The following is a 13,297-nucleotide window of genomic DNA, read 5'->3' on the forward strand; positions in this document are numbered from 1 at the left end:
AAAACATTTTCATGTCCAACTACTGCACTTACAGCTAAACTACAATCCTCTATACTGGCAGTAGTATCAATTTTCACACCATGACGTCCTGTTAGAAACTCCAAACTCTCTGCACCTGGAGCTGCCATACTCCCAGTACACAGACTGGGAGTAAAAACTCCCCCAAAATAAACACCTTTCTCTCGCTAATATTACCAATACCTCAAAATAACTAATTTAACACAAAAAGCAGAGATAGAAAAGGTAGAAAAAGTTTTCAAACACTCGTACCTCACACCGGCGTCACACACTCCCCATCCACGCTCCTCACTCACTCAGCGCATGCGCACAAACGGAAAGAGAGAGAGAGAGAGACATCAGCTAGTAAAAAGCCAGGCTAGAAACAGCACATTTTACAAACATTTACAGAATAGTGCAAAAAGTGCATGGAAACTTAGTTGTTGTTGCATCTATCTACACTGTCAACTGCATCCTGTTTTGTGAATTGTCTCCAACAGTCTGGGATCTCACCTTTCCCCAGAAAAAAATTGTTGTAATGCTTTTCCAGATCTTTCTGGAATCTGCACACAAACCACTTCCAGTATGATAAATCTGAGAGATCAGGAGTGATGCTCCAGTTTGCATAAACTCCTCCTGCTCTTCTGTAGTCCTTAAATGGAAACCATTGACCTGATGATTTAAAAGATTTATCACTTGTCACTGCAGTTGAGCAAAACTCTGTACAAAGATTATGTGTTCCTTCATAATAGAACCCGTTTATTCCATTAACACGGTGGAAAGCAACACTGTGGTCTTCATCATGGTTTTCTATGGTGTTGGTGCAGGTGGCTTTACAGAATGGACACTGAACCCAACAGCACTGACAGAAGTGATCAATCAGAAGCTCATCTGGTCTGTCTTTATAGTCCAGCTTCCACAGAAAGTCATTGAAATGAATGCTTATATCAGACGTAATTGCATCAAGTCCTTTTATTATCACTTCTTCAATGAGTTTCACATTAACACCATCGTGTTTCACTCCTCTGAGGTCTTTTTCAGAGAAGATCAGCACATCTGAGATCTGTTGTGTGAAAATTTTCAACCACAAATACACATCTCCTCTGTTCTCTTGAACATGTTCAGTAGATTTATGTGCTGCTTTCATGATCTTCTGCTGCAGGAGTTCAATGTTCTCCTTCATCTTGGGTAAAACACTGACACTGAACTTATCAGTGATGTACCGACTGACTTCATCTCTGATGAAACTCTTGAAGTGATCTCTGGGATTATGAATGTAGTCCATGTATTTGTCAAAATCCTCCTCTTCTGCCAGTGTCTTCAGGATGTGTTTCTCCAGATTTGATCTGTTTCCATTCAGTGATTCACAGTTTGATCTCATTTCATTCGCTAAATCTCTGGCGATCTTCTTGTAGACACTCTGCTCAATGGACTCTTTCAGTTTCTGACAGATGATTGCACCAAAAACAGCAGCTGATGTTTCTCCATGACAGTATTTCTGGAAAATACTATAGTACTCTTCTCTCTTCTTCTCAACATATATTACAGGATCATTGGCTTCTCTGAACAGTCTGTGTTGGTCAGTGATCATCTTGTTTGCTCTCTTACAGATGGAAAGAACCAAATCTGTGAGGAATTCATTCTTGAACTCATAGTTCACTGGTCTTGTCTCTTGTTCTGTTACTTTCTTCTTGATGTAATCTGTGAGTTGTTGAATGCAGCTGATGTTGTAGCCCATCTTTGAGAGGTTAAATGACTGAATCATTCTGTCTGTCTGCTGAGCAACATCTGTGACTAATGATCTGATTTGGGCTTCATCCTCTCTTGATAGAATGTAACCAAACTTCACTTTAATTGATCTGTAAGCATTTTTAATAGCTGATGTAATTCCACTAGATTTCTTTAACTGTATATAATCTGAATAACTCGACACAGTGAATATATCTCTGCTCCTCATGCAGTGATCTACAGGAACAATTTCACTGAGGATCTCTCTCACATCTCTCATTACATCAATGTCTCTGATTGCAGGAGTGTCTGTCATGATCTTCTTCACACTCTGTTTCCAAAACAAATCAAACTCTTTCTTCAGTGTTTCTTCATCATTTTTTTTGTCTCTGAGTTTTAAGGCGAGTTCTTTGCTCTTCTCATAGAGAGTGTTTTCATGATGTGTTCTATGTGCATCAATTTTTGTCTTCAGGTCTCGTTGTGGGATGATTTCATTAAATTTATTCTGTGTTTCTTTCAGAATTTTATCTTGAAGCTCTTTGATTTTAATTCCAAATGATGTTTCCCACTGAATCAGTATATTTGCATATGTGTCTTTCTCAAAGAATTCTGACATTGATTTTTCAACTTCTTCACTTGACTTCTTCAGTTCTATAACAATATCAGTTTCCTCAACCTTATGAATTGATTCATTCTCTATTTTGTTGAGTAGTTTGTTCTCAGTTTCCATCATGGCACTGCGAAGACTCCAGGACCACTTGCTGTATTCAGTCTCCAGTTTCCTGTAGGCTGAAATCTCCAGAGAATTTCTGAAGCTAAAGACGAATCGTTCATTCAGTAAAGCCTCCCAGAGATCTTTAATACGAACTTTTAAGTCTATCAGCATTATTCCATGTGATTTTAAGGAACGATTAACAATAGTTTCCTTCAGTTCTTGGATATTATCACAGTAGTTTGGGTTTGGTGGTGCCATGGGTGGGCTGCCCTCCCAGAACTGAGTGAAATACTTCACATCTTTCTGAACATCAAATCTAATGACATCACTGAAACATTCTGCATCACAGACTTCCTCTTTAGCTGCGAGTTTTGTCATCTCATCCAGTGTCTCCTGCACTCGTCTCCTTCCCTCCATGTTTTTCTCTCCAGCTGTGACGTCTGAAACGTTCTGATGCACAAACACACAGCTGGGATTCAGTCTGACCTTCTTCATCCTCATGAATGCCTGAACAACAATCTGAAGGGTGTCCTGCATCTCAGAAGGGTTTTCTCCAAAGATGTTGATCAATGTCAGATTTCCAAGACCAACAACAAATGTGGCCAATTCATTGTCATGATGTCTTGTTGATCTTCCAGCCAGTTCTAGAGCATGAAGACCCTCAGTATCAACAACCAGAATATAGTCAAAGTTCATCTGTGTTTTCATCTCGTCTGACACTCTGACCAGCTGCATGAAAGCTCCTCTGGTGCACCTGCCAGCACTGACGGCAAACTCGAGTCCAAACATGGCATTCAGCATGGTGGATTTCCCAGAGCTCTGAAACCCTAAAACTGACAGCACAAAGAGTCTCTGGTCTCCCAGTTTCTGAATGAGTTGATCGAGAACAGCAGAGATCCAGATCACAGGAACATGAGCAGCATCTCCATCCATCAGCTCCAGTGGAAATCCAGAGATCATCATCTCTGCTGCAAGACTCGGGAGAGAAGAGAAGTGAACCTGCAGGTCTTTCTTGTTCTTCTTCACAGATGAACATGATTCATAGATCTGACCGATCTCCCTCATGATGTGCTCCAGACCAAAGGTTGCAGCTTGAAGATCCTCAGATATTCTCTCAAGTTCAGTTTGTTCAGCTTTGAGTTGCTCAGATTCATCATGATTCTCTTTCAGTTTTAAGACTGTTGACCACTTTTCATTATACTTGTGATGTAGAGCAGAAAGATCAGCTGATGTATGTTCATCCAGGAGGATTCTGAGCCATTTGAGAAAAAACATCTTTGTGGCAGCATGCGAGTTAATTTGTTTAATAAAGACCTTCATGAACTCACTGATGTCAGATTCATGCTGCTGTTGGCGGATTGTTTTCATTTCTGTCTGTTTTTCACTAATTTTCTTTTCTATCTCATCTCCTTGAGGTCGATGTAGTTCTTTGTTCTTCTGACTCCACTGATGCCACAGTTTCCCCTGATGAGGCAGAACTGATTCTTTGATTTCTGTCAGATCTTTCTTCTTCAGTAAACTCATCATCTGCTGTGCTGCTGCTCTTCCTCTCCTGCAGTCTTCATCATTTTCCTCATCTACTCTGATGTCTGAGTGTTTGGACACATCTTCAAGTCTGAAAGTGGAAGATGATCCTGAGAGACAATCATTTATTGCTCTTCTGAGTTCTTCAGATACATCTGACTGATTCCTGTCTTTCAGGCCGATGCTGAATTTCCCTTTCTTTGTCTTAACAATGGTTAAATCATCCTCAGTAAGAAGACAAATGAGTGGTTTTGAGGTCTTGTAGAGTTGTGTAATTTTTATCATACTTTTGTCATTCCTCTGAAGTCTGGGTAGAAGAACAACATTGACTGAGCTCATTTCAGTGAGGATCTGCAGCTGTTTCTCATGGTCTCCTGCATCACCATGTAGATTACAGAACGAAACACAATCACTGAATTTATCTGTGTCTTTCCCAGAGGGGCAGAACCAGGCGATCTCCACCACTCCATCCATCAGGACTCTGGTTCTGCTGCTGCCTGGGCAGTTCCTGTGGAAGAACGTGTTGTGTCTCTCATTGATCACACTGTTCATCAGCTCAGATTTGGAAGAAGACGCAGAGCCAAACCTGAAGAAAAACACCATTGGAGTTTGTGCCTTGTAGATCGGCTGGGTTTGACTGATGATCTCATTGTTGGTGTTTCTGATCTTCCAGCTCTTGTGGATTTGTCTGAATGTCCAGAGAGGAAACTCAATCTGTCGTGTGAATGGATCAGGAACAAGCAGAGGCAGAGCGTACTGACACTGGGACAGTTTAGTGACCATCAGCTGCTTCAGGAAACCATCAGCACAATGAAACACGGCCATCTGAACATCCATCGGGTGTATTCGCTCAGAATGACTTGTTCCTTTGATAGAGAAAGCTTTGTTTTCAAAAATTTCATCAAAAATATCACTGTCGTCTTCAGCTGATTCACTGTGTTTTTGTTGTATCTGATCCTGTTCATTTTTATATGTAACTTTAATGTATCTGGCTCTGTAGTTCATCATCAATAGTTTTTGAAGAAAAGTCTGAACAAGCCACTCCTCAGCACAAGACTCATGGGAATGTACTGAGTGTTCAGTTATCTGAAGAACATCTGCAGTTCTCAGTTTATTGTAGTGCTTGCCTTCAAGATGAAGTCTGTGAAAAAGATGTTTCAGTTTTTCAGGCTCTTCATTTTGTAGGTATTGACCTGGAGAGACTCCTGTTGTTACAGAGTCCATGATTTGTCCCTGTTTAATAAATACACAACATTACAATTACTTTTAAACACTTACTTTGTTTAAAAAACATTACAATCCTTGTAGTCTGACATGTTAGACTACAATGTGTAAAAACAAGTATTTTTTGTATAACATTGTCAAGGATGACCAAAAATGAGCAGCATTTTATAACTCATAATTTGTTTGTTTTTTCACCCATGGTGACCATGACTACAACAAAGATGTTAAGATGTTCATCATCTTAAAATAAGTAGAAATAAACAGATGTAATTTAAAATAATGCTTTTTTTTTAATAATTTATGTTTATACTTAATGAAGAATATATATACTTCCGTTCAAAAGTTTTTGGTTCAGTAAGATTTTTTAATGTTTTAAAAGAAGCATCTTCTGCTCCCCAATCCTGCATTTATTTGATTAAAAATACAAACAAAAACAGTAATATTGTGAAATATTATTCCAATTTAAAACAGCTGTTTTCTATGTCAATATACAGTAAAGTGTAATTTATTCCTGTGATCAAAGCTGAATGTTCAGCATCATTACTCCAGTCTTCAGTGTCACATGATCCTTCAGAAATCATTCTGATATGCTGATATGCTGATTTGATGCTCAAGAAACATTTATTATTATTATATATATTATTATATTTATTATCAATTCTTGTTGAACTTACGTGAGAAGTAACATACAGGATGGTCAATTCCGCAGGTATCTTCTTGAATAACCACAGCGCCCGCGCCAACAGAGCTTGCGTCAACCTCCAATTTGAAAGCTTTTTCATATACCGGGGCTGCAAGAACAGGAGCATTACATGACAAAGCTTTGACGCTATCGAAAGCATTCTGACATTCATCAGACCACACAAATGCACGCAGAGGACTGATGAGTGACGTCAGTGGGCTAACAACTGTAGAGAAGTTCTTACAAAAATTCCGGTAATAACCAGACATCCCCAAGAACCTGCGCAGTTCTTTCTGCGAGAGAGGAACCGGAAACTCTACAATAGCGCTTACCTTCGCTTCGATGGGTCTCACTTGCCCTTGACCCACTTCTCTGCCCAAATATGTGATTGTGGCTTGACCAAAATTACATTTGGCAAGGTCCAACGTTAAAGAAGCATTCTTGAGCCGTGTGAACACCTCACGAAGGGTCGAAACGTGCTCTGCCCAATCAGTAGAATAAATTACAAGATCGTCCAAATAAGCATTACAGTTAGAAACTCCTGTAAGTACAAGATTAATAAGCCTCTGAAATGTGGCCGGTGCGTTGCGCATGCCGAATGCCATTACACAATATTGCATGAAGTTATCTGGGGTTACAAACGCAGAAATGTTCGAAGCGTGGTCTGTTAGTGGCACTTGCCAGTAACCTTTTAACAAATCCAGTTTACTGACAAATTTCGCTGGGCCAAGTGTATCCACGCAGTCCTCCATGTGCGTTAACGGAAAACAATTGGGAACAGTCAGTGCATTTACTTTTCGATAGTCTGTACAGAATCTGGCAGAGCCATCACTCTTAGTGACGAGCAGACATGGAGAGCTCCACGGACTGCAACTTGGTTTCGCCAGCCCATTTTCCAACAAATACTCCACCTCGGCTCTCATCACAGAATGCTTCAAAGCATTCACTCGATGTGCATGCTGCTTCACAGGGACAGCATCACCGACATCGATGTCATGCCTAAGAACAGTGGTACGTGAGGGAACATCATGAAAAAGTGAATGAAAAGTAGCAATCAACTCTTCAATATCATGTCTCTGAGGAGCAGTTAAATGACGTAAGTGAGAATCTAAGTCGGCTAAAACCTCAGAATTCTTAAACCTAGCGCACTGTTGGTACGTGTGTCTAACAATTATTCCATCATCTTCACTATCAAGAGCAGCATCACAAATTAATGCCGCAACTGGTACATTAGAGACAGACTGTTTACCCTCTGGAGCTTCTCCTAACGACTCTCGAGCGCGAGCATGAAACGCCTTTAACATATTCACATGACAAACGCGGGTGTTTTTTCGGTGATCAGGAGTGCGGATTACATAATCGGTGTTGCTCATTTTTTTTTCAAGAATTAGGCTAGCATACTTTTTTGCTGCTGAATTATATATAGGCTACTCACCTAGTTTACTTATTTATTTATTGGTCAGCTTATTTTTTATTAATTTGTTGTTTTTCTCTATAATGAAATGGTGTATTTAGTATGGAGGACCAAATTACTCAAAATGAAATAATTAAATAAATAATGAATTAAATAAAACAACCATTTAATGTAACGGTTTATTCTAAAATAATTGTATAATTAATTTATTTAATTATTAATTCAGTTAATAAATAAATAAATGTATCCATTTATTTTGTAAAATTACATGAAAACACAACATTTATTGTTTAATATATTCCACAATATCCTCTTTCACACATTATTATTGTGTTCAAATATATATTTTTTCATAATTAAATGTGCTTTTTCAAAAAGCTGTTTTTCATAATAATATGCTTCATTTTTTATGAATGAGTCGACACCTATTTGACGAATCATGTATTTCCAAAGCACTATTTTCCCAAAGATTCTTTTCATAATAATAGAGGACAGTTCACAAATGCCAATCAACAGGCAGTGGGTGGTGCTTGGCCCTAATTGGCCTAATTGGCTTACTTATCTACAAGAACTCTGCGTTCTGTGCTGGTAAAGTGTTCCATATGTAGGCTAGTCATTAATTTCTAGATCCTCTGATGCACTAGCAGATCCCTTATGTCATCTAATCCAGATAATAGAGCATCACCAAACAAATCTACAAATGAAAGCAGTGCGTCCTGCAGTCATATTCATTCCTAAGGCTTGTTCGAGATGCACTGGCGCTGTGCAGGCTGATTGCAGAATGCGTTTGGAGAGCATGTGACTCGTTATGCTTTTGAATCACTCTTGCGGTACGTTGATGTCATGCGCCGATCTTGAATGTTCAGTTCACCACACTATACCTAAGTAATTCATCCAAAAGGATTAGCCCATTAGCGCCAAGCACCGCCCACTGCCTGTTGATTGGCATTTGTGAAATGTCCTCTATTATTATGAAAAGAATCTTTGGAAAAATCCGTCAAAATACATGATTCCTCAAATAGGCGTCATTCATAAATTCAGCATATAATTATGAAAAACGGCTTTTTGAAAAAGCACATTCAATTATGAAAAAATAATTTAAACAATAAGAGTGAAAGAAGATTTTGTGAAATATATTAAACAATAAAGTTGTACATTCATGGAATTTTACAAAATAAATAGATTTAATTTAATTAATTTAATAATTATTAAATTATTTCAGAATAAACTGGTCCATTTAATTATTGTTTTCTTGAATTCATGATTTATTTAATTATTTCATTTTGAGTAATTTGGTCCTCCATAGTTTAGTGCATTCTGGATTGTTTAACAAATCAAAGAGTGACCATTAGTTCCACAAATACAGATACAGGCTCCCACTAATAAATTAATTCAACAAAGGTAAGCTCTTTTGCTGCATATTTTTAATGGTTTAAATGTGTACTCTACATGTTTGACCACTTATGAACTATCATTTAGCCTGCTATATGTTGTGTACGTGACTAATGTGCCCTACCATCACAAATAAATAAATTAATTTTAGAGCATTTTTTACAAGAGAACAAATTTCTTCATTGATCTAGTCACTTAATTTTGCTCTCAGAATGCACCAGATTCATGCATTTAAATTATAAATAAGAGCCTTCTTTCTGGATCTGTTCCAGCTTTTTGTAAACATGCTATGGTGAAACCTTTGTTGAAAAAGGCAATTCTGCACACAACAGTTTATCGCACTTTAGGCCAATTTCAAATTTACCTTTTGTTGCAAAAATCTTAGAGAGAGCTGTGTTTATGCAGTTACAGAGTTTTTAGGCAAAAAAAAAAAAAAAAATAGTATTTTTGAAAAATTCCAGTCTGGATTTATGAAAAATCATAGTCTTGTCTTCAACAAGAATTTGTCAAAACATGCACACTCAGAGTGAGGGCTTAAACGTTTATTGATGTATTCTCCTGTGTAAGCATACATTTAAGAATGATATGATTATGCAATGCTATATTATGATTTTTAAATGGTTTTAATAAATCGGGCATCCTTAGAAAACTGTCTAATAATGCAGTTCATGCATCCACGTCCATGGAATGCTCCACTTCCGGTATTGACAGCCCTACAGATATCTTTACCATGGTTCAAAACGCACTGCATAGCACATTAAAATAATTTAAATTATAATATGATGCCTATCAAATTAGGCAGATGCATTGTTGGTGGTCAAATTATTAACACTGCGTTAAACGTATAGATAATCTTAGCATTAAATGGCCAGAACTTTCACATGTTTGTGAACATATTTATGCTACCTGAATGAAATGCACAGGATTCATCTAGGGCTTTTTTTTTTCTTTTTCGCTTCTCATCGCCAGACAGCTGCTGTCTTTTCCCAGGCATAGTTGACAAACATTGTCAGCCAGCAGCAATCTTGTAGCACTCTTGTATCTAACCAATGATGAGAAGAGATGTCAGAGGCGGGTGACGTCACGGACCAGGAAACTATAAAGCATACCCAGAACAAAGATTATGGCTGAAGCAAGACGCTCACAGGTGTGCTGGGGGTACGGCAACGTGACGTAGCATCTCGTTCCCTTACTCAGGGAACAAGGGTTACACCAGTAACCCGAGACATTTCATTTCGTGGGAACTATCGACGCTACGTTGAATGACGTGATGGGAATGCTGTCCCAACTATGCCGTATCACTGAGTACCTGTCTGTGATCGTGTAGACAGAACTGAGGAACCTGGAGTAGAGCTTACGTCTAGGTTGTAAAACCTGATGAATGTGTGCTAGGATGACCATCCAGCTGCATCACATATATTATTCAATGACACTCCTGACATTAATGCCTTAGAAGCCGCCATACCCCTGGTGGAATGAGCATGGACAGCTAGAGGACATGGCTGTCCAGATGCCTCATAGGCAAGTGAGATGGCCTGACCACCCACTTGCTCAACCTCTGCTTAGATGCTGGGCCCCCTTCTTAGGGGACCCATAACATACAAACATCTGGTCTGTTTTCTGCCACAGGGCAGCTCTGTGGACATATGTATCTAAAGCCCTAACGGGGCAAAGCAGATTGTGTTTCTCATGATCCAGATCTACAAAAGGAGGAGGACAGAAAGCCTGGAGTACAATAGGACCCGGGATGTTGGTGGGGACCTTCAGCACGTAGCCAGGTCTAGTGTGCAGGAAAGCCTTAACCATACCAGGCGCAAATTCCAGATACGAAGGAGCAACCGACAGTGCTTGTAAATCTCCTATCCTTTTAAGAGATGAGATTGCCAGAAGAAATATCATTTTCAGAGTGAGGAATTTTTCTGATACCTCTTCAAGTGGTTCGAAGGGATCCTCAGCTAGCCCCGCTAACACTATAGCCAAGTCCCAGGCTGGAGTTCTTGTACGCATTGCAGGCCTCAGCCTCAGTGTGCCACGAAGGAAGCGCATGACAAGGGGGTCTCGACCCACTGAGGAACCCCCTACAGGAACACGATAGGCCGAAATGGCTGCTATATAAACCAGTGTTGAAGGAGATAACCCCTCCGAGAACTTTTCTTGGAGGAACTGAAGCACAAAGCTGATAGATGACTGGACAGGGTCCACATTATGTTGACTACACCATGTAGAAATCAACTTCCATTTATATGTCTCCACAACCTCGGTTGGGAGACCGGAGTCTATGAGCCTTGCCCCCTCAGAGGCCTGGCCCACAGTTTCCATAGCTCTGGGCGGGGATGTAGTATTGTGCCGCCCGCTTGAGACAGGAGATCCTGCCTGAGAGGAAGCTCAATTGGAGAGCCGTCTAATAGATACACTAGGTCCGCAAACCATATCCTGGTCGGCCAGTACGGGGCCACCAGTATTAGTCTGACCCCTTCCTGGCATACTTTTTCCAGCCTCGGCCACGTCTGTAGCATGGCATCCAGACCCAGAGGTGCTGGGTGCGTTAGGGAGTATCACAGTGGACACTGGGTTGAATCTCCCGAAGCAAATAGGTCGACTTCCGCTTGACCGAAGTTTTTCCAGATGAGCTCCACCACCTCGGTGTGGATTCTTCACTCCCCGGGCCTCGGCCCCTGCCTCGACAGGGCATCTGATCCCACATTTAGATTCCCCAGAAAATATGCTGCTTTCAATGAGAGGACCCACAGGAGGATCTGACGGGCCAAGTTGCAAAATCGGCGAGACCGCAGACCCCCCTGATGGTTGATATATGAGACCACTGTCGTGTTGTCCGTGTGGACCAACACGTGATGGTCCCTCAGGTCTGGGAGGCAGTGTTTCAATGCAAGAAATACCGCCATAATCTCCAGCCGATTTATGTGCCAGGAGAGCTGATGGTCCTCCCATAGACCCTGAGCTGAGTGACCACTCATGATCGCCCCCCAGCCCGTGAGGGAAGCATCTGTCGTAAGCATTATGCGATGACGAGAAGTCCCCAACACGGGTCCCTGGGACAGGAACCAAGGCTTTTTCCACATGACCAGAGCACGAAGGCATCGCCGCGTGACTTTAATCATGCGAAAAGGATTTCCCCTTGGAGAAAACCCTTTGGTCCTGAGCCACCACTGTAAGGGTCTCATGTACAGAAGGCCAAAAGTTATCATGTTGGACGCAGCTGCCATAAGACCCAACAGTCTCTGAAACTGTTTTATAGTGAGTGACTCGCCTAATTTCACCCCTTTCACGGCCCTGAGAATGGAACTGCATTGAGGAAGATATGCCTGCATCGTGGTGGAATCCCAAACTACCCCTAAGTAGTTGGGAATTTGACTCGGGACCAGCACACTTTTCTTGGCATTGAGCCTCAGCCCAAGCTTCTTCATGTGCAACAGAACAACATCTCGATGTTGAACTGCCAACTGTTCTGTTTGAGCTAGTATCAACCAGTCGTCAATATAGTTCAGTACACGGATGCCCTGGAGTCTCAGCGGAGCCAGAGCTGCATAGCACTTCGTGAACATGCGGGGTGATAGAGATAGACCGAAGAAGAAGAAGAAGAAGAAGAAGAAGAAGAAAAAGAAGGGAAGAACCTTGTATTGGTAAGTTTCGCCCCCGAAAGCAATCCTGAGGAACTTCCTGTGATGAGGATGGATGGATACATGAAAATATGCGTACTTCAGGTCTATCACCACAAAGCAGTACTCGGACCTGATCTGTGGGATAATCTGTTTGAGTGTAAGCATTTTGAACTTCAACCTCTTTATGGATCGATTTAGCACACGTAAATCTATGATCGGACGTAATCCTCCATCCTTCTTTGGAACAATGAAGTAGCAGCTGTAAAAGCCTGACAGCTTGCTGGGAGGAAGAACCCTTTCTATAGCTCCATTTTGCAAAAGTGTCATAACCTCTTGTTCCATAACCAGAGACTGCTCTGGGGTCACCACTGTGGGAAAAACCCTGTTGAACCTGGGCGGCCGAGAGCCGAACAGTATTTTGTAGCCCTGTTCTATAATGAGCAGCACCCATTTCGAAATGTTCGGGAGAAGTTTCCATTCTTCCATAAATTCTACTAAGGGAACCAGTCTCTTGAGACTGGCCTCTGGTGTTTTTTGAGTACTTTGCTCATTGGTCTGACGCGGCACACCTGCAGACAAACGAATCAAGTGACGACCAACCCTCCTTAGAGGATCAGTGGAGACCGCTTAAAAAGGGCCTTAGATACTGCTTTGGATGCGACTAGCCTAGTAAACACTGCACATTCGGTTCCGGTTGTAGAAGCCACGCAGCAGGCTAACTGGGTGACTGTGAGGCGGCATAGTGGCAAGAACAAACACCACTCTTCCGTTCCGATTAGAACATCAAACAGGTTCTCCCCACTCAGTGACGCACCCACTGAGAATCCTGTTGAAAGTGCCCTAGTTATTGGCGATTCTATTACACGGAACGTGAAAATAGAGCCACCAGCCACCATAGTCACATGTCTGCCGGGGGCCAGAGCACCTGACATCAAAGCAAATTTAAAAGTGCTGGCTAATGCTAAACGTAAATATTCTAAAATCATTATCCACGTCGGCAC

At 41.1% G+C, this 13,297-nt stretch overlaps 1 protein-coding gene across 1 annotated transcript; it reads right to left on the reverse strand.

The window, feature by feature from the left end:
* Positions 1 to 333: 333 nt before the first annotated feature.
* LOC125264061 (interferon-induced very large GTPase 1-like) lies at positions 334 to 11,579 on the reverse strand. The gene is made up of 5 exons (XM_048183306.1): positions 11,425 to 11,579; positions 11,104 to 11,368; positions 10,279 to 10,863; positions 5,879 to 7,165; positions 334 to 5,197 (listed from the first exon to the last, which is right to left on the reverse strand). The coding sequence occupies exons 1-5, from the start codon at positions 11,577 to 11,579 to the stop codon at positions 434 to 436; spliced, it is 7,056 nt and encodes a 2,351-aa protein (XP_048039263.1). The 3' UTR covers positions 334 to 433.
* Between the last annotated feature and the right edge of the window lie 1,718 nt (positions 11,580 to 13,297).

The sequence above is a fragment of the Megalobrama amblycephala genome, linkage group LG3 (genome assembly GCF_018812025.1).
Source record: "Megalobrama amblycephala isolate DHTTF-2021 linkage group LG3, ASM1881202v1, whole genome shotgun sequence".
In the NCBI taxonomy this organism is placed as follows: Eukaryota; Metazoa; Chordata; class Actinopteri; order Cypriniformes; family Xenocyprididae; genus Megalobrama; species Megalobrama amblycephala.